We start from the raw sequence: 23105 nt of genomic DNA on the forward strand, positions 1-23105 counted from the left end.
TTAGAGAAAGGGTATGTTTTTTCCAGGTCACGTTTTTTACACGGTATGTTTTCAATGATACCTTTTTGCACGCCCTTTAGCAGCTTTTCAGTGATTGACTGATGGTTTTCCATCGGTAATCGTTTGTTTGGCATCGATGTCTGTTGATTTTGCAAATAAGTCTGTTAATTTTGTTTTAAGCTGTTCTGTTTCGTATTTCAATATGTTTTAAAAAATTAGTTTTTTGTTTTGCATTAAGGTCTTTTTTACCCTTCCCACCACCCATAATGTTCTTCTATGCATGTAATTTATAGCATCAATTTTAAATTAGTTCTTTAGTGTTAAGCCTTTCAACGGATTCTGTTGATTTCTCTTACTTTTGATTTTCAAGCTTAGTTGTTTATTTTTCTGTGTTGCTTTGAAAATTTTTGGGTTTTTTTGCGTAAACGTCTTCATTAACCTGTACACCGCCTTTATAAGCGAAGTCTGCTCATTGTGGAGACGTATATTTGAAATCACCTGTTGACATGTATCTGACAAGGAGACACCTCGAACGAGCTGCCAAATGTTATACCCACAACAAGTTGGTTACTGCCATGGAAGGACCCTATTCCCCTGAATAAAATCTAAGTCGCTAGACCTTGATACACATTTATCATCTACCTAAGGATAATCAAAATACGCCTTGAGGGTCTGATATTCAAAATCATATCTATATCTCAGAAGCAGAAAGTATGACTGAAATTCACGAAACCTTTTTGCACATCAGCCTCCAACCAAAATTTATCAAGCGCTGTTTTTAATCATCATCGACATTTTGAACAAGTTTAACAATAATATCGCAATAAGGGCGTTTCATTCAGAAAACGTGCTATAAGAATACTTAGTAAAATTTTAATATAGAATGTTTATACATATATCAGGCGGCTTCAAATATAAATACAATACATCATATTCATTCAGGGTCGTAATCTGATTGCTGAGGTCTCTGCCAGAGCGCCCCCTAGCGGTGCTGGCGCTACTGCAAATTTAATTTATCATTTCTAACAGCTGCACCCAGGTATCTGTCAGCTACAAATCATAGCTAATAAAGTATAAGCAATCCGAGAACTGAATTGGATACTATTATTATTTCTCAGCCCTTTTGTTAATTCACGCCCATTTTTCCTGTTCCTTCTGCTGGTCATAAAATACTCTTACATATTTTTTCACTTTCTGTTAACAAATTAATCTTCCTCGCATGTGAAAGCATTGATTTAAGCACCGCAGTTTGACCTTGACTTTTATTACTATACCTGCACTTTATTTGAACGTGGATTTCTTGGTAAGCTAAAAAATTAAAGCTCTACACTTGGTAGAATTCATTTGATCGTAGAGAGCTAAAATTATTTAAAAACAAGCATTCTGAGAGTATTGCATAAGCAATACACGTCCCATACCGGTTTGTATTATTCTATGAAAGCTTCCTAGCACATAGGCGTCGGAACCGGGGAAGGGGGGGGGGGGGCTAGGAGGGGGGCTTAGCCCCCTCCCCCCCCCCCACTTTTTTGGCAAATTTATACCTTACCATTAGAAACATAGAATAATAGAGGGTTCAGCCCCCCCCCTTTTTCTCGCAGGAAAGATTGTTTCTAAATTTACATTGAGGATTGAAAAAGTGGATTCAGAAGCATAAGCATACTAGCCCCCCCCCCCCCCCCCCCCACGGAATAGGAATCTCGTGATTTTGGAAAAAGAATTTTGGGTAAGTAATTTCTTTTTATTGGAAGTAAAGGTATACTCCCCCCCCCCCCCCCCCCCCCCCGGATTAGGATTTCCATGATTTTGGGAATTACTTTTTTCTCAATATTTCAGAGGATTAGTCTAGCCCCCCACTTTCAATTTGCTTCCGACGCCAGTGAAGCACACAACTATTTCAGAGCTATTAAAAACGAGATGTCATGCTTTAATCAGAGATAAAAGAACAGAGGAAATTAAAACTATATAGTTGATATAGAAATTAAATAGGAAATAGGTTAAATAATACTCTTTATTTCATCTCCTGTAATTTCGCCAAGTCTATTCTGTATTCGCTGGTAAAAAATTGTGAAAACAATGCACTGTTATGCACAATATCATTTCTTACCCTCTTCTGAACCCCGAATCAAACCAAACAGTTAAACAGCCCAACCCGACAACGAACCCGATTGTAATAATAATACAAAAAAACCCTGCCGATTAAATTTACAACACAATGCTTGACACTATTTTATAGATTTTATTTGTTTGTTAGAAATGATTAAAGGAATGGTACAGGAAAAGGAATGGTACAAGTAACGCACGATATTATTACTGACTACATACTGACCTCGTTTATTCAGTTACACACCGAACCCGATAACGAACCCGAACATTAAAAAATTGGAAGATAAAAAATTAATTTTCTCGAAAATATGTCAATCAGACGCTACAAAAGTGTAAACTTGATCTGTAGTTTGACATTTTGAAGCTGTTCAGCAAGTTTCATATTATTCCTCAAATGCATAAAGAAAAAAAGTGTGGAAAACTGAAGTGGGACAGACAGACGGACTGACGGACGGACGGACGGACAGACGGACTGACGGACGCAGAGGAAAGCTATAGTCCCCTCCGGTGAAACCGGTAGGGGACTAATAAACACGACTGTTCAGCAGTAGGGTGAAGACATGCAAACGAATAAGTGCCATATTTATTACAACTGATGCACTGCAGTTAAGAGCTGGATGGATGTGGCCACTTTTATGGTCTATTTACCCCCATTAGACGAAGGACTCTAAATAATGATATAAGAAAATGTTGAAATATTTAAAGGTGCCCTGTAAAATATTTGTAATGTTTTTAATCAAATAAAAGTTTATGACTAAGATATTTAAAAGTTTAAAGCAGTTCTGTTTGATAATTTGTTGACAACCAGCTTTTTAGTACAATATCTGATTTGAAGTATTTTTTCAAACCATCTGAAGTATTCAGTCTTTATGGTGGCATATCTCTGCCCCCTGTGTGAAATTTATTTTTCTCTTAATTATGTTGACATGCAAGATAAATATGTTGACATGCAAGATAGTTATGTCAACATGCAACTATCTATATTGACATGCAATAAAACTGCAATCAAATAAGAGTCAAATCTCAAATATCGCCAACATGTGATATCCAAGATGCTAGATACGCTACCTATTGATGTCAACATGCAACTTATTTATGTTAACATGCAACTTCTTTAGGTCGACATGCAACTTATTTATGTCAACATTCAATTTAGTTATGTTCACATGCAAGATAAATATGTTGACATGCAACATATTTATGTCAACATGCAACTTAGTTATGTTGACATGCAACCTATAAGTTGCATGTCAACATATTTATCTCGCATGTAAACATAACTAAGTTGCATGTTGACATATTCATCTCGCATGTCGACATAAATAACTTGCATATCGACATAAATAAGTTGCATGTTGACATAAATAAGTTGCATGTCAGCATATTTATTTTGCATGTTAACATAAATAAGTTGCATGTCGACATAGATAGATAGCATCTAGCATCTTGGATGTCACAGGTGGGCGATTTTTTGAGATTTCGTATAATTCATATCAGATTGCAATTTCTTACATGTCAACATAGTTATGTTGCATGTTGACATAACTATCTTGCATGTCAACATATTTATCTTGCATGTCGACATATTTGATAGAAAAATAACTTGCACACAAGGGGCAGAGATATGCCACCATAAGTCTTATATATTGACCTGAACAGTACATGCGTTCAGTGGCCTCGATAAAACGGAGTGATAGGCGAATAATTCAATTCATTTGTTAATTAAATCTGGAATCGCTTCCAATAATTCAGGTTTGCGTGGACTAGGCCCCCAATTATAGTTGTCCGCTTTTGAAGCGCTTGCCTTTCACAAATGATTTTTGTCAGTTAAATTCTTCCCAAGACACACGCGTCTTTGTATTCCGACTGTTCCTCGGTGAGCAACAATTGTCCCCTGAAAGCCCCTGCCCAAAGGTTTTCTTTTTTTACAGATGTTGCGAGGGATGCTCTTTCTCTAAAGATCCAATCACTCAAACATTGAATTGTATGTCAAGCTTTTAAGCTGACGAAAATGTTAATTAGTAACTGGATTGATTTATCGTACAGTTAAAGGTCCTCTTTTGACGACGTTGGTTTTGGCATCATCTGCTATAGTAATAGCAAGCATTTTTGTATGAAACTTTTCCAGAATTTTCTTAACGTCAAACTGATTCAAATACATGTAATAGCCACTGCCTGCCTGTTCCGGCGAAGGTGTGGCCACGTGCCGGCTGTCGACAGCAAAGTCTCTAGAGGGAAACTTTAAGAATTCGCTATAGCATCGAAAACTTGTACGTAGGATGAAAATCCGTTACACAACTAACTTTATTAAAATAATTATGTCAACTGGGACATTCCACGGGTTTAAACTTTTTTCTGTACTATTAATCAAAAACAATTTTTTCGTTTCATTATCCAACCTTATATCTCAGCTGTGATGTATTAATCCATTACTGCCCATTTTCATCCTTGTAAATGCATTATGCCAATGCTTTTTGTTTGTTGTTCAAATCCTACTGAGTATGTTTTGACATTGTATCTACCGTCCAAAATATGCAATGACCATGTTACTCTCCAGGCTTATCTTTATTAGATAGCTTACTAGTGATGTCATTTTAACTTTCCTTTCTTGAAATATTTTGTGACCTTGTAACTAATACATTATTAATATCAAGTGATTTTGAACTTTAATATATAAAAATGCAACGTTTCATCTAAATGAATTATATGTAATAACCTCGTGACCCTGTTACACGTTATATTTATATCTAGTTACTAAGTAACATCGACTTTGATCCTAATGAATATTTATTGACCCTGTTACTTTTCATTTTTATCTTTGTAAATACATATGAAATGACCCTGTAACGGGTAACGTATTACGTTTCATCATAATGAATATTTGATAAACTTGTTACGGTGCAATGTCATTTTATTAAATACCGGAACATTCAAATAGGCTTGTAATATAGGTTATTATTCATAGATGTATATGACCCTGCAACTTTCCTGTCCTGCAGTCATATCCACCATTTAAAACATTTGACAATGTTAAAGTTTGAGCTATATGGCAAAATGAGCAAGATTTTTGTAGCTTTAATTTTGAAAAAGTTTAAGGGATGAGAACAAGCACAGTTCATGTGTACTGCGAGTGGTTAAGAAAACACATTGGCGATCCAATAACGAAACTTTATTAAGTAACCGAAGACGTGAAGGCAAGTGTTGCTTCTTGTAACTACCGCCATAACTCGTGTTCCGAATAATAAAAGTTCCCGTTAAAATAGTTGCCTCGTGTTCAGTAGAATTTAACCGCTCTCCAGTAAGATGTTCTTATTTCGCGAAAGAGGCGGTAAATTGGTTTTGTGTTTTCTCACGAGTCAAACTAAAATGAAATACAAACACCGAGTGGCACGAAGTAAGCATTAAGCAGGACAGTACAGTTACACTTTGTTTAACTATCATGCAGTGAGACTGTACACTGCAGCATCTCGGTCACTTCATTAAGACTTACCAAGATCCGTTATCAGATATATCTCTCCGAGTCGATACTGGTATAACAGATCGATTTGATCTGAGGTGGACGCTGTTTTCTATCACGAGAGCCGGAATGAAGCCATGGAATAGCATACCGCTTATACGCTAAACTGTTGCTGTAAAAATGGTGCAGATTTTTTCCAAGAGGTCTTGCAGTTTCTAATGGCCCCTTAATACATTAGAGGCCGTTTTTGAGGCAGTATGAAGTTTTACGTTCTTCGCATCTCAGACAGTATATACGATAATGCACTTCGGCGTTAAATCAAAGGAAAGGGACCACGAGCTGGAGGAATAACACGGAGCCACGATTGTAAGCTGCTACAATAAGGCGTGCACTGCCTAAATAATTCGATGTTTGATTCTAGATATCAGTGTGTATAATCTTGTCAGAATTATTCAGAATTGCAGACTGAAAATATGAACAACAGTACAAATGGAACCCTGCAATCGGCTCCTAAAATCTCCACAGTTCTCCAGACTCTTTTTATCATGATGTATTCGTGCATTATAATAATTGCTGTTGGAGGTAATGGTATTGTATGCTATTTGGTGTATGCTTATAAAAGGATGCGTACCGTCCCAAACTACTTCATTGTCAATCTGGCTTTGAGTGATATCATAATGGCCATTTTCTGCATTCCCTTTACGTTCGTGGCTAACCTGATGTTGAACTACTGGCCGTTCGGTGAGCTCCTGTGTCCGGCGGTTTGTTACCTCCAGATTGTGTCCGTGTTTCTGAGTGCCTACACTCTAATGGCGATGAGCGTTGACCGCTATATCGTCATTGTGCACCCATTTAGGAAGAGGATCACAACTGAGTACGCCCTTTTCATCATTTTGATAATTTGGATTTTATCGCTGTCCATTCCAATTCCTACCCTGTTCAATGCCCGGATTCAGTATTACTCTAACACGAGCGGCCAGTGCCTTGAGACATGGGAGGGTAATGATAGGGGGCGCTACGCCTACAGCGTCATCATCATGGTCCTCCATTATTTTGCTCCGATGCTGGTCATGATGTTTTGTTACACGACCATCAGATATCACATCTGGCTGAAACACAACCAAAAGGACGACCATAATTCTCGCAGACTTCAGCTTGCTTCCGCTAAACAAAAAGTAAGTACAAACTGCTGCTGCAATCATTGACGATTTTTAACCCCCCCCCCCCCTTCGCCCTCTTAAAAATGTTTATCTTTGATCATTTAAGGTTATATAACATACCGATATTGCTGTGTCAAATCTGTTAGGGTTAAAAGATTTTTCAATATAAACTTAACTATATCAGTTAACCACAGAGTATCCAAAATAAAGATTATTCCACTAAAACATCAGGAATTTTGCAAACCAGAGTGTGATGTATCTAACAGGTATTAGTTTTTGGTATCTAAAAAACAAACCAAAATTATTAAATTAGTTCTTTTTCTTCTTTGTTTTTTGGTTAATTTATTTGGGCTTCCAGACCGGAAGACAAATAATATAAAATCAATCTTTATCGTTCCAACTTCAAATAAATCTAGAGAATGTTTGTGCAAGCCGAAGTTTGATTAATATACTTTTATTTGCTGTTCCAAGAGAGGCTTTATCCGTATTTAGACGACCTATTACGGGAGAAATTGATTAAGCATCTCTTTGCCATTTGGAGCGTAATGAGATCTAATCGGCTTTAACAGCTTGTTAAAATTTCCTGCATTTTGACCGAGCATTGTTTAGGGGTGTAAGAAGGATGGCGTGAATCTGGAACATTAGTTCTCCACCAAGTGTAATAATATTTGTAGAGACATAAATCTTCTCGCATCACATCAAGATCTATAATGTTCTGTTGGGATTATTAATAAATAGGAGCGAGGAATCTATATAACACAATGTACTGCCATTGTTGTATCAAGTTATTAACTTACATGCATGTTTTGGGATTGGTTTACTGAGCGTAATATTCTTATTATTTGTATATGTTATAAATTGAAACGATTTTCAGAATTACTTTCCTCTTCCTATCAAATCTAAATTACCACAATTTTTTCATAGCTCTATGAAAACAAACACTTCCTATTTCTTAAATCTAAAAAAAACAAAGAGCTTGATTATGCTTTGTCTTGATATAACGATTGTCTCGGTTTAATGGATCATGATTAGCAAAGTGTTTTCGTATCGTCATTAAAGTTGTCAAAGGAGATAATCTGGACAGATAGCTGTTTAATGCAGCGATAATCTGAATGAGAATGGCCCATATCAAATGCAGCATATGGCAGTTTCCTCTGACGTATGTGGTTGTAATTGGTTTGTATTGTGCAATTACCGGGATGTGGAATGGTTGTTAAAAATTGGTACACCGATAAAGGAAACCGTTAGATCAACGGGGAATGTTTTTCCAGAAATTAAAACATAACTTTTTTGTGCGATGAGAGCTGTTGATTTGATTTTATCTGTTCTGCTATCGCCAACTATTGCTCACCACGATTTTAGTCTTGTGTGATGAATGACTATTGCAAATGTAAAAAAAAGCGAAAACATTTGACAGTATTGCTGCAGCAAGACCAGGAAGCATTGTTTGTCTGTGTCAGTGAGAGTTTGCATCAAACTGAGAAAAGGGACTCTTCTTGTTCCATTGAAGCCAAGCTTCATGACAGTCTTATATCACTGGCGTCGTAAGCAAATTGAAAGAAAGTGGGGGGACTAGACTAATCCTCAGAATTATTGAGGAAAAAAAAACCTAATTCCCAAAATAATCGAAATCCTAATCCGGGGGGGGGGGGGGGGGGGGGGTCATACTTATACTTCCAAAAAAAATTTTACCTACCAAAATTTTTTCCCCCACATCATTAAATTCCTAATCCGTGGGGGGGGGGGGGGTAGTATGCCTTTGACTTCTCAATCTTTCAAGGTAAATTTACGAACAATTATCTTTGCTGCGAGAAAAAGTGGGGGGTGGGGGGGCTGAACCCCCCCCCCCCCACTGCTATGTTAAATGCTGCTATGTCCCTAATGGTTAGGTCTAAATTTGCAAAAAAAAGTGTGGGGGGGGGGGCTAAGCCCACCCTAGCCCCCCCCCCCCCGGTTCCGCGCCTATGTATATGACAGTCTTTGACTGTATGATTTTAGTAACTTAAAAGTAACGTAAAACACAATGTGACGATACATGGAAACACGGTCATAGCATTTTCAAATAGCTAGTACATATAACGTAAAACGAATAGAATGATTGTCTCACAGGATAAACAACTGAAAGAATCTAAAACTATGCCAATTTTCCATGCAATGAAGCTTTGCTACATGGAATTGTGTCTGTTATATTACTAAAACCGATTTGGTTGGACTTTTCCGAACTCGTCGCGTTCAACTCTTTCAGCTACGTCATACATAAACAATACCCGCACCTTAACCACAATTTTTTTTATTGGTGGATTCAGCTTACCGCTGATTGGCTGCTGGTTAACTAAGACTAAATTATGCACGGACAGAACAACAACATATCAGAGAATGAAAAATTCACATGGGTACTCGTGACTGTCGAAATTGGGCTATTTTTCGAAAGTGTACACTTGTGATAAAACAATACATACGGTACATAACATATATAGCTGTAGCTCTATGTATAAATTTTGGGTTAGAAAATATAAAGCTACAGTGCATACAATACTTACATGTACAAATAAACTTTACGGCAATTTGCCGCATATAAAAATAACGCTATTTTTGAAAAAATTAATAATTCTTCATTTAGTTTACTACTGTTAATAATTGTATTTTACTTGCCCCAAACTTTCTCCAATTACACAACCTTTAACCGTACTCGGAAGGCGGATCAAGAACTGTACTTTTTATGTATGTAAACAAACCAGTGTTCATGTATGGAGCTGGTGATCGGCGGTTCAGAGACAGGTAAAATAAAGAAATCTGCAGTAAATGGTTTGTGGATATTTTAGTATATATATTTACACCGAAAGTGATAGGGCAACAGAAGAGAAACGAATCGGACACTTGGCTAATGAAGACACACATGTACAAATTAACCCCCTTGCACTCTCCACTTTCGTCTCGTTCTTTCACACCATCGTTCAATTCTTTTATTGACTGTCGATTGCCGATCGAAAGGTGTAGAAATCGAGGAATTCATATCTATCACTTCGAGTGGCAAGTTAGTAGGTAATACATGTGCATTACACATTTACGGTATTTACATAAAATGAACGCTTAGCACATGCAACTTTTAAATATTATATTTTTTATAACGCCGTACTCTGGACCGTAGCTTGAGGCTATGGTTTAACGCCCGTTTACACAGAGAGAGAGAGAGAGAGAGAGAGAGAGACAGAGAGAGAGAGACAGAGAGAGAGAGAGTTTTGCACAGAATTTCAACATAGGGGATAGTCGATTTAGAATGAATAATATTGGGGGGAAATGAACTGTTCTGAGAAATCCTTCAGCTCTGGCATTGCATAAGCGTGTACTGATAACTCCGCCTAAGAAAAGGAGTTAACCAATCATAAAGTTTTCACAACGGCGGCGTGTATAATTTATGCATGACGTAGCTGACAGAAATGATCGTGAAGCTATAGGAAAAGTCCAACCAAATCGGTTTTGATAATAAATAAGACAAAGAGAAATATCGTGCAAGTTTTAACTGACAAATAAAAGTCTTGTGTCAATCTGACAATCTGTAACATGGGTGGATTGATAAATTAACAGCCGTTAGCGATGAATCGTACTGAAGGTAACTCTTTTAATTGTTAATAACAAAAAAGTAAGAAGTCGTTGAGAAGGGTGTATAGAATTTGTAGACTATCTGAAGGCGAGCTGTCAGGGCCACGACTCGCGTCGATTAGAAGTGAGAGAAAGTCGTGACCCTAAGGATGTGATTTCCCACCACTTCATTGCAAGTTTCGCCTAATATTAACTTTTGCTGTAAAAATTGATTTTTTGCGCTGCATGAGTTTATTAATTTTTATGAAGTTCTGCACGAACAAAATAAAAATTATAAAGGAACAAACGCTACCTCCATTGGACAACCATCGGCAGATATGCTTTACATCTTAAAATTCTTTAGGAAACATATGATGAATTCCATACAATTATAGCTACTTGTATTATTTGACATTTGGATGAGTGTTAATGCAGTGATTCTATTGAGGACCAATTTACACTAACATCGTAGTGTTTTGTATATTTCTTTCAGTTTGAAATTCAACTCGAAGAATATATCTAAAGTATATCTCATTTGGCAGTTAGTGATGGACAACCCAATTTCAGAAGGTGTCATATGTTGTTCATCAGTGTAATTTTATATCCCTCCAATCTCAACTACTTTTATCCCTATCACTTGTCCAACACGGCTCAGCTGTGATAGATGATAAATCCTGTCACTTCAACCAATATCGATTTCAGCCCCTTCTCTGCTACCTTACTAGGTTACTATTTTATATGGATTTATTTTTCTAAATTATAACGATACCCAGGATTTTATTTTATGTCAAGGGAAAAAATAAGGGTTAGAAAATAGCAGAGCATGTTACTGGAACATCAATATCTTTAAAGAAGAGAGAGAGAAGAGAGAGAGAGAAAAGATATTTCCTTGCTAAATCTTTGAGAGGAGGGGTTCAAGAAGAGAGGAGCATATCGGGAATATTTTTTTTTAGCTAAATCAATTTTTTCAGAGGAGGTACATTCCATCTTCGCTATTTGCCATGTACGGAAGGTGTATACATGTATTCTACGACTTAAAGTCTTGACGATTAACTGGGAGTGGATTCCAATCAGCCAAAATTATGTATTTCAAATTGGTCTCATTGTGCATTTCTTTTAATTTGATGCACGATATCTGGTGATTGCAGGGAAGGGGGGGGGGGTAACTTTGAAGCGGGGGGGGGGGGGGGGGATTCAGATCCCTGTCGATGTAAGAGCTGAAGTATGAAAACATGTCAGGGAATCATTGACTTAGATTAAGAGTACAGTTTAGGGTACGATGAACCTATGGTGTTGAGCTTCATTCATTTGATTCATTAAATATACATGTTTATTGGAATTAAACATTGGCATAGCAATAAAAGTATAGCTCTTACTTGAATTTACTGCGCTGCATCATGTTATTCTAGCTAAATAAAGATTCATTATTAACAATATTTTACGCAGCAAAGACAACATGACAGGAATTTGGAGTTAAAGTTGTAATATTACGCATTATCTCAAGATTCATCCTGACCATTCACTACGATTGACTATACCAGCATTATTAAGTGGGTTGAGCGATCATCGGAAAGAAAGAAGCCAGACGGTTGTAGAATACGTCTAAAAGTTGACGTAGTGAGGAAAATGCGTTAACAGTTGCAAGGACATTGTTTATACTCGTTTTTATCATTGGTGACCTAGTCCGCCAGTGTTGACGTGATAGGAACATAGCAATCTTACTCCTGTTGTTTATTCACTAAGAATCCGTTTCAGTCCTCTGTTTGTGATTGTAGTTTTAACGATGGCGACCAGATTGTAATGTTTTATGTCATCTATTGAGGCGACTTGCGACCCTGTTATGGCTTCCTCGGTAAATGGGTACAAAACACAATGAGATGTTTCATCAATAATGTCGTGGATTTGTTTTGTGAATTGTATGGAGACTTTTGCATTGTCATTTAATGCTTTGAATTGAAAAATTAAAGTTCTGTGTATGAATTTCCTATGATTTAAAAATCTTCTTTAAAAAAAACCTGGGTTTTGTTAATAAGAAAGCCATGTATACCAGAAAACGGTTAGTTAATTTAGAAATCCTAGTTCAAATGATTGTCTTTCTAAAATGTGCCCAAGTTTTAATATTTCCTTGGTTTGGATGTGTGCGTTTGATTGAGTTACAACCTCAGAATTGTAGATGCAGAGTGTATGTTGAAATTTATATCAATAAAATTAAACAAGTTATCAAAAGGTAACAAGCTGTCAACAATATATGGCGAAAAAGATTTTGGATATTGACATCCGAAACTAAAAATCTTTCTAGCTTAACATTCGACGGGAATTTACCTTCATCCTCGACTATATGTATTTTAAAGGCTAATATGGTAATAGTAAAATTGCTTGAACTTCCTTCCAAAATGTTTCCTTCTAGTATTCTAGCGCTTTTCGTGCACACCTACATTTAAACGTCATTACGCATGCCTACAACAGGACCCTTCTGTAATCTTTTGAACGCTTTCATGAGGACCTTTTTGTTCATGCCTACTTTAGACCTTTTATTTTGGTGATTAAGATATTTTGAACAACCCTACCAGACCTCAATATTATGGTAGTGTCCCTACATGTTTCGAACCCACACAACTATGATTAGCTCTTAACAACGTCATCAAAACGGAAGTGTGATGTCCTTAAAGCTCAATTTTATCTAGTTTCTTTAACTCTAATAAAATAAGAACTGTTGCAAAATGATATTCCTGATATTCCTTGGATATGAATCTAGTTGCCAAGGATATTTTCAACAACCAATTAATGAGACATTGGTTTATAAATAAATTGGTTTTTAATACGTTATGTTATAATAATATTGCATGTGTTCATCGGTATTTCTGTACAATGTCCGTCTCACAGGGTTTTCATCACATTTTTGTGAATTACTTTATCGTGTTACAGCAGGGAGTAGCTTTATTTAATTGAGTCTACCTGATAAAATGTTAGCATCCCGATGCATGGCAAAGCACTTATCTCTACAGAATACACAGTTTATGGAAGGGCTGGTTAGTTTTATTATTGAACTTTTTTTCCTTGTACATGATTTCAGAGTGACAACATCACATAACATCAATTTTGTTATGTTTTTGTGACCATAGAGATTTTTAAAGATTTCAAACTAAGACTTTAAGGAAGTCGCTGCCTCTGAATTGGTCGAATTGAGTCATAAAATTCTCCATTTGTTATTGAAAATCTTTTGTTCATTATGCCCCTAAGAAACAACCGATACTACACATCAAATTTTGCAAATCAGTGTAGTTGCAATATTTTAAAACGGCATTTTGCATTGTTGTAGATTTTGTGTGAATCTGTTCAATGTTTTATGATCGCGAGGTTATCAACCGAGTCTACTGAATGTTCGAAAAGCAATCCGTCTATAAATTATTATTAATTTGTCACAAAGCAATTTATCATTCTGGCTCATTCTGTAATGAGGATAACTTCGGAAACGTAGGCAGTAACAATCTATATCTATGTTTAAAATAAATCATCCATATTCTATAAAATTAACAAGCCCAGCAACTCGCCGCCATTGTATGATATTAGGTAGTCAAGGTCATCTACAGAATTGTCAATACTTCGCTCTACTCAGTGGGGAGTCAATCGGCATGCGTGACCTGGACTAGATCTTGGCCGGAAGTGTCTGAAGTTTAAAACTACGCTTGTTTTGAAGCGAGATTTATATGTTATTAACAGTTTACATTCAAATGTAGTATCTTTGACCACTTCCGTTTGATATAAATCATAGAAATGGCGGTGGTTGCAAGCCTGATTGTATTTTGAAGTATAGTACACTAATTTAGATAGGGAGCACATATGTTGCGAACTTCAGAGGCTTCGGGATGGCTCGAGTATGCTCAGAGGGTACACGTAAGTAAGGTCAAAAGTAGGACTTAAGCCTATTTCTAAGGCTTTGTAAAAGTGATACTTAGTATAATGCCGTCACATAAAGAAAACTTAGTGCGAGAACTTGACTATAATATGATTAAAACTTTCAGCCTACAGAATGTATTGCTGTCTCTCATGAAAAAAAATAATCGGTTAAATGCATGTTAAAATACGCTTTCCGGGGCAGACACAAAAAGATGTCAGGGTTACAGTTTGAAAACATGCCCTAAGTGAATCACTCGACGATTGATCCAAGGCGACACTGCTCAGTTTGCCTATTGATGGTGCGTTTTGTTTTGACAAATGTTCTCGTCACAAACAAGGCAGAAATGGCAATTTGTACTAAACAACAGGATATTTTGAACTATTTTTCCGATGTATATATAGTACAAATTGGAACAGAAGATAAATCAGCGTATGAACATATGAACATGTATTTGTCTACATTGATCATTTCATGTGTATACCATTATTTCGAAAACAAAATTATAATAATATCAAATGACAAGTGTGGGAATCTAACAAAGATGTGTGCGTAAATAAATCATAAATGTTCGATTGCTGTTGAGTGTAATAAATAGCGGGTCGCAGGCAAAGAGTTATTGCCCTGTTCCTCTGTAGGCCAACCTTGCCGTAGACCTACGTGCACTGACCCATAGATGATACCTACTAGTATTACTTACGTCCAGTATTTTTCCGGGAGGGGGCACTATTCTTATCCTCTCTCCTTCCAATATTTTGATAAACAAAATGCAAAAATAAAATTACTAAAGAGAGAGAGAGTACATTGTGACTGAAAGGGCTTCCTTCTAGTTTACATATTCTATATGTCCGTATATGTATAATATATCTTTTTTCCGAGGGACTAGCTAATGGTACCTGGAGTTTTTTTCAGGGAAGGGGAGGGGGTGGTGGGGTGATCTGGATCCCCTTTTAATTTCATGCGAGTGTTATTTGATTCGCACACCACACACATATTAGTGCCTAAATTATTAGAACCCTAGATTGTTCATATACTGTATTTGGAAAGATCAGTCCACAGTTTGATGCAAAACCATTGTATAAAAATTTCAACAAAACTCGTCCAACTTGGCAGGGTTCGATCGTTCGACCTTATGAGAAGGATTTTGCACTCCATAAAAGCAATATTTATCTCACCATGAGATCACATTTGACTTTTTAAGCGCATCATTATTGCTGTTTAATCGCATTATTTTCTCCTTCAGCGAAGTTCATTTGATTAAGTCGGTATTTTGGTTATAATTTGAATTAATGGTGATTGTTTTTTAAATAAAAAGAAATCCAGATAAAAAATTAGCGTTCTAAACTTTTCATTTTTAAGAACATCTTGTAACAATTTTAGGTCATCTGAGTGACTCAGGTGACCTTTTGCAATATTGGTTGCGTCGTCCGTCATGCGTCAACAATTTTACATATTTAACTTCTTTTTAAAACCCATAAGGCCAGTTGTTACCATTTTTTGTATGAAGCATCTCTATCGTAAGAGGAATCAACATTGTGAAATTAATGGCTCTATCGCCTTTGGGGTATCATAGGCAGAGTCAAATATCCCCCCCCCCCCCACCATTTTCAAAAATCTTCTCTACTTCCACATGTGGGAAAACTAAATACATTGTAATGATGTCCATGAAGCCTTCTACCAAAATAGTAAAATTCATAGCCCTTGGGTCAGGGGTTCAGGCCTTAGAGTGGGCTAATACGGCCATATAGTAAAAATGTATTAAGTCTTAGAAAATCTTCTTCTCTGCTCCCAAATAAATTTGAGAATAGCTAAATGCATGGTCATGTTGTTCATGAAACCCTCCTCCTAAAGTGTGAAATTCATGACCTCTTGGACAGGGCTTCAGGCCTTAGGGTTGGACGAAATTGGCCATATAGTAAAAAAAAAATATTAAATCTTTAAAAAATCGTTTTCTCTACTCCCATATATATTTGAGTAAAACCAATTGATTGCTAATGATGTCCATAAATCCCTTGACCAAAATTCTGAAATTTGTGGTTCCTGGGTCAGGGTTTCAGGCCCAAAAGTGAGGCCAATATGGCCATATAGTGATTTTGCATTGATTTTATGTTTTTGTCTATACTATCATAGTTGTGGGAAATATAGTCACGCATTGTTATTATGTTCATAAAGTTCTGTTATTAAATGTTGAGATTCGAGGTCCCCATGACATAGGAAGGCAAAGGCAGGGGTGGGGATGTTGAATATGACCATATATTGAACATCTATTTTTATTTAGGGTAATTGATGTTTGTTATCCATTAACAATTTTAACTTCATCTTACCAATATTGAATTGATAATTGTTCTATTTTAGGAAATCTACTTTACTTTCAAAATCCTCTACTCCCACACATTTGTAAGAAAAGTTGAACTCATAATTATGTAGACCTGACCCCGGGGCCATAAAACTTAGACGGGATTTATTTTGATCTCAGTCTCACTTTTTCACAAGGAATATATAGTGGAAAAATAAGACTGAGATCAAAAGTGAGCTCGTCTACGTTTTATGGCCCCGGGGTCAGGAAATCCTCTACCAAAATTGTAAATTTCATGCCCCCCCCCCCCGGGAAGGGGTTTAGACTTAAGGGTGGAGCCAAAATAGTCAATTAGTGTTAAATTAATTCATATAATGGGTGTGATGGGCTGTATTTTATGTTTAAAATATTAATTACTTCATTCAGTTCTTGAGTTTTAATGAAAGAAATGAGTACATATTTAGAAAAAAGAATGAATGAAGTTGTCTATCAAAATTAAAAGATATCATGAAAGCCATTGGCAAGAGTTTGGGTAGGGGGTGTAACAGTGAATGGAGCTATCTCCCCTTGCTTGCTCATATTTAATAGTTAAACATAAAATAATGTAATTAAGAAGTTAAAATATCAGAAAAGTTAAACAAGTCTTTTTATTTATTTTAAAAAACCCAACCAAAACAGATTTTTTTTTTAGTTTTTAAGTAAACAGTAGACTATAGTAGACTATTTTATAGTTAAGTAAAAATTAGCTAGCCAAAAATACTGAAGTGTGATATGTGTTCAATATTTTTTAATAAATGCCACTTGTTGTTAACGATGGGGATGGGAAGAGATATCAGCCATCTTTAATTTATATATGAAAACATATAAATATAAAGGTTCTCTTGAAAGTTAACAAATACATGTATGGGAAAAAAATTTCCTATCAATGTACGTGTTGTAAGATTTCAGGTAGGAACGTGGTGGTCATTACCATATTTTAGATTGTGAGACATCTCCTACAGAAAGGGATATCGGAAAGATACTGTAGTAAACTAAAGGAGATATCGGAAAAAAACATTTAATAGATAGTCCAAAAAAGTAGAAATCGAATAAATAGGAAAAGAAGAAAATACCGAATAGATGGTACAAAGAAAAAGATATCGAGTAAGTAATGCAACGATGAAGATATCGAATAGGTAGGGCATATATAGAGACATCGAATAGATAGGACATATATAGAGATATCGAATATTGTAGACATAGAAAGAGAAATCGAATAGTATATACATAAAAGGAGATATTGAATAGGTAGGACATATCAAATAGTAAGGACATACGTAGAGATACTTAGAAGGATCCACAAAACAAATAGTTATATGAAAATATTCAATAGATAGTTCAGAATAATGAGATGTCGAACAAATAATACATACATAAGGGGTATACAAAAATATTGAAAATATATATTTAATAAGCATTTAATCAAGGAGATAACGCTTACAAAGAAAAAACGTTTAACTCATAAAGATTTCCCCTATATAAACGCTTATAAAATGTTAATTTGAGTTTACCAAAACGTATCTACTTAATCTCTCATAACCATAAAAAATATCCTTATGAATTGATGATACATGTCTCTATGTAATGCATATCTAAATTGTTTTGTATCATAAGATATCTTATTATATATTGGTCTTTAGAAAATTAAATCAGAGAAAAAAATTCGACCAAGTTCTAAAACAGAACAGAAACCATACAAAAAATATAAACAGATTAATTCTGTGAGATTATTTTATTAGATTGATTCATTATTTGTAATTCTAACCCAATGGTTCATTGTATTTCCATCAGAACCTTCCACGTACCAGTAAGTAGCCATAAAACATTAGGTCATTGAATGTTTCTTTAGTAATGTCTTCGAAGAAACGGAAGAAGTATACACGTATCTATCTAAATCAATAATTAGGACTATGATCTCCTGATTTCTTTCTGCAGAATTTATCCTTTACATATCGTGTTTTATGATAGTTTTAGGGTGAAATAAAAATGGTATGGGATAAAATACGTAAATACATAAATTCCACACATCAAGAATGCAACGCAATTTCTCTTTTGTAAGTGGCTCGGCAGGCCGAACGCTAGATTGTGTATGATGCAGGGAAATAAATTGGTCTTGCTTGAATCCCTTTGAGAATAAGTAGATTTATGTCTGCCGGTTCCTTGGATTGTTTTATGGATGGCCGAATAGAAAGATGTCAGATTTTAATGAATGAATTAATACAGCATTCCATACTCGACACCTTTATTATCTCTGACATCCGTCGGATATTTTGGGTCAGCAAATGTCGCAGCTAACAACATCCCCACGACTAACTAACCCCCTTTCACTCAGCATATAAAGTAATACACATGGTGTAACCTCTTATACATATAAACACAACATTTTACATTTTCTACATTTGTACGTATTAGACTAAATTTTTCATGCTGAACTAGAAAATTAGTTATGTAAGTGAAATACCTTGAATTACTTTGTACAAAATATGCTAGCACATTATATTAATGTTTCACTAACGATTTACATCAATTATATCACCCATTACATATACTTATACATTGTATCATCTCGTTCTTACACTAGCAAATTTCATCATCCAGTTCAATCATACTCTGCACACTAGCAAATTGTGTCATCTTGTATATACACTAACACATTGTATCATCCAGTACATACACTAGCACATTGTATCATCCAGTACATACACAAGCACATTGTATCATCCAGTACATACATTAACACTTTTTATCATCCTGTACATACACTAGCACATTGTATCTCAAGTACATACACTAGCACATTGTATCATCCTGTACATACACTAGCACATTGTATCATCCTATACATACACTAGCACATTGTATCATCCAGTACATACATTAACACTTTTTAACATCCTGTACATAAACTAGCACTTTGTATTATCCTGTACATACACTAAAACATTGTATCTTTCTATATGTACACTAGCATATTATATCTTCCTGTACATACACTAGCACATTGTATCATCCAGTACATACATTAACACTTTGTATCATCTTGTACATACACTAGCACTTTGTATTATCCTGTACATAAACTAACACATTGTATCATCCTGTATATATTATACTAACACATTGTATCATCCAGTACATACACTAGCAAATTGTATCATCCTGTACTTATAATAACAAATTGTATCACCCAGTACATACTCAAGCACATTGCATCATCCAGTACATACATTAACACTTTATATCATCCACTACATACACTAGTATAGTATATTACACTGTCGTGTGCATAGATTAATTATATAATAACACCCCGTGCATAATATAACACCATTACATATTTGTCCACATTACATATATGTTGGCCCGTACATAGCACAGCACGTTTTATAATACATGAAGATTTTGATATGCATAATTCACTGTACAGTTATCACTGAGATTGACCAACGTTAAATCGTTTACTACCAATACTATATCATATCATAATAAGTTTGTTTATTACCAATGAATAGTTTTGTTATTTTACTTTCTAAATACAAGTGATAAGACAAAATGTTTTACGATATCAAGGGCAATAATTCTCATTGCTGAAGAACAATAACCAAACACTCAATAATAGGTGATAATAATTTTTACTTCGTATTTTTCCATATCAAACACTTGATTTTTCATAATGAACATTAAAATGCCTGAAATCGTAATGCTCTATTGACTGTCAGAAAGAGAACATGGAAAACAATACCGAAATATTGTTGAAATCATATTGGCACTAAATCATAAAGATGTCGACTTTGTTGCTAATAAATTCTGCTTGTTGACAATAAATTGAACACTCATCGTATTAATTTTATAAAACATTCAATTCCGGCAATCGGTTTAATTTGAAACTAATTCAATTTCATTGCCGAATTTCTGTGCTAAATTGTTCATACCAGTACCTTTTCTGCACTTGCGATTTCGTTATTACTTTCGAGTCAGAGATTTTGGTCGTCTGTAAAACAAAATGGTAAGCAAATGGTTATTATGACAAACGATATTGAATGTTACTTTTGAGAAAAATGAAACTTTTCCAGGACCTAATATCACCTTGACCGAACTAATATCACCTTGACCGAACTAATATCACCTTGACCGACCTAGTTCAAGTAGAACATATTTTATTGATATGTAAAGTTTCTGTCCATTCTAGATGTAACGGTTGTCGATTTTAAAAGTAATATGTTTTGTCAGCACGTTAACGTTAGAAACATGACGTCAACATGACACATGCACAGTTTATGTTTACTCCATCTTTTTATCATCCCTAGTCTCTTGTGCCTTAACAATTTAAAATGGTACTGTACCACTTAACATCTTATTTGCTCACATTTGTGCGGGAATCCTGAGTAAGCTCTTTAAAGTTTTCATTTTTTACCGTGTGTCTCTTAGTTAAGAAAAACAGCATTGGCGAACGTCTTCGTATTTTTTGATTGACCCTCGTACATGTATGTTGAGAATAATTTAACCGCGATGTGATATTGTAATATCATGCATGTATATATCTAAAGATTTCGAATATATACGTCAATATACCGTATTTTCTGTTTTCCCTGTTTTGGTCACCAGTATTTACATAAAGATGGCGTGTTTTTGTTTTGTTCATTATGTTTTAGAATGTAGTGCACTGTCACATGTAAGAAAAAAATTGTTTAGTAATTATTATCTTAAAAACCCAAACATCTTAAAATTTAGAACACTTATGTCATCTTCAAATCATGTAATACTTATGAAAATGTGTACTTTAATTAGAAAAATATTTGATTTGGTCGGTCATCCTACGTAACAACTATAACAAATTCATAGTTTACTTTATTCTGTTTCTTTTTGTAAATCCTGCTTTTCTTATACTTTTGTAAATAATTCTTCTGCACCTCATGTAACATAATATGTTATGAGTGAAATAAATGAACTTGAAAAATGAACTTAAACTTGTTTCTCCTGTGTTGGTCACCAGTATATATACTAAGATGGTCTATTTTTTGTTTGCCCTGTCTTGGTAACCAGAACATACATCAAGATGGCATGTTTTCTGGTTTCCTGTGTGTTTGCTACCAGTATTTACATAAAGATGGCGTTGGTTTTTCTTCTCCTGTGTTGCATGGTTACTATATAGTACTATAGTCTGTCCCAAGATATTTTTGCCGCATACTTTCTTAAATTATTCAATATTTATAAATACCTCTTGGTTCAGACGATGTTCATTCAATAGTAGGAAAAAATCCCAAGATTTCCCTTTTGAAACGCCCCCTCCAGCTTGTCGGGTATCAGTACACGGCTAAAAATAAGAAGTCTACGAGGTTTTTCCATTGCCAAGGAGATGAAGACGCCCGGATGATAACGTTGAAAAATTGCGCGAGGTGTCCCGAGTATTTCCGAATGGAGAAAAGATGTCAACATTCCCCATTATAAATCTCCGTAGGAAATCTGTTTTCGTTCCTGTGAATTTTTACGAGGGAAAAATGATAATGTGTGAATGAAGTTATCTTGGGAATTTTCCCTTTCATCGATTTTAATTGCACTTCAGTCACAGGTATGTGTATTTTTGTTAAAAACCGTTCAAATATGCAGCATAAATATCTTGGGACAGACTATAAGATGGCGTATTTTTTGTTTCCCCTATGTTGGTTACCTGAGGCGTGTTCAACAGAGCGAGCGCTCGCGATCGCTCGCCAAAATTTGTGTTGCGGGTATAGCGAATTTTGGCGAGCGCTTGCTCTGTTGAACTCGCCTCAGTAGATACATTAAGATAGGGTGTTTTCTGGTTCCCTTATGTTGGTTACCAGTACACACATTAAGATGGCGTGCTTTCTGTTACAGATGATCCGTATGATGGTGACCGTTGTGATATTCTACGCCCTGTGTTGGTTACCTTTCCACGTGACTACGCTGGTTGGGGACCAGAATCCCGAGATTTACAACCAGAGCTTTATGCCAGTCCTCTGGCTTCTCTTCCATTGGCTGGCCATGAGCAACAGCTGCTACAACCCCATAATCTACATCTGGATGAGCCCTAAATTCAGAGCTGGACTCCACTTGGCTTTTTACAAGTGTTGTCGGCGAACACATTCCAAGTGTGAATCAGACGAGCAGATTGACGACATAGGAATTAACAATGGGGTGGTTCTGCGAATTGAAATGCAGTCCATGCAAAATAAAAAATCAAAAGAATGCCGGTATTTATCCCACAAGGAGCAATTACTGTCGGATAAGTACGACTTACCTGGTAATATACACAGTGACACCTGAAAAATCGCGTAATTACTGTCCCTGTTCAACTGACAAGTTATACCTTAATAATATCTGGAGGAAATGGATCTAAATATAAATCTGAGGTGGATTGATGCAGAATAACAAGATGTGAGAACTATTTCCCTCTTGTTAACGGTTACATTGACGGACAGAGCCGTTTGTGTTCAGCCATGTTAGTTAGACATTGGTCAGAATGAGAATCAAACTGCGGTTAGAAAGTGTCCGGATAGATTGGTTCGTGTAAACATCGGGATATACAAAGAAAATCAGAATAAATGTAAAAATAAA

At 35.6% G+C, this 23105-nt stretch overlaps 1 protein-coding gene across 1 annotated transcript; it reads left to right on the forward strand.

Moving 5' to 3' along the window:
* Positions 1-5428: 5428 nt before the first annotated feature.
* On the forward strand, positions 5429-23105 carry LOC105348960 (RYamide receptor). The gene is made up of 2 exons (XM_011458585.4): positions 5429-6735; positions 22386-23105. Exons 1-2 carry the CDS (start codon positions 6034-6036, stop codon positions 22812-22814), a joined length of 1131 nt encoding a protein of 376 aa, XP_011456887.1. The 5' UTR covers positions 5429-6033; the 3' UTR covers positions 22815-23105.

The sequence above is a fragment of the Magallana gigas genome, chromosome 7 (assembly GCF_963853765.1).
Source record: "Magallana gigas chromosome 7, xbMagGiga1.1, whole genome shotgun sequence".
Classification (NCBI taxonomy): domain Eukaryota; kingdom Metazoa; phylum Mollusca; class Bivalvia; order Ostreida; family Ostreidae; genus Magallana; species Magallana gigas.

Bases quoted from the DNA above. Each gene is read 5' to 3' on its own strand.
- LOC105348960 (XM_011458585.4), top strand. From the start codon at position 6,034: ATGAACAACAGTACAAATGGAACCCTGCAATCGGCTCCTAAAATCTCC. The intron at 6,736-22,385 runs GTAAGTACAAAC...TTTCTGTTACAG, and splicing joins TTGCTTCCGCTAAACAAAAA to ATGATCCGTATGATGGTGAC.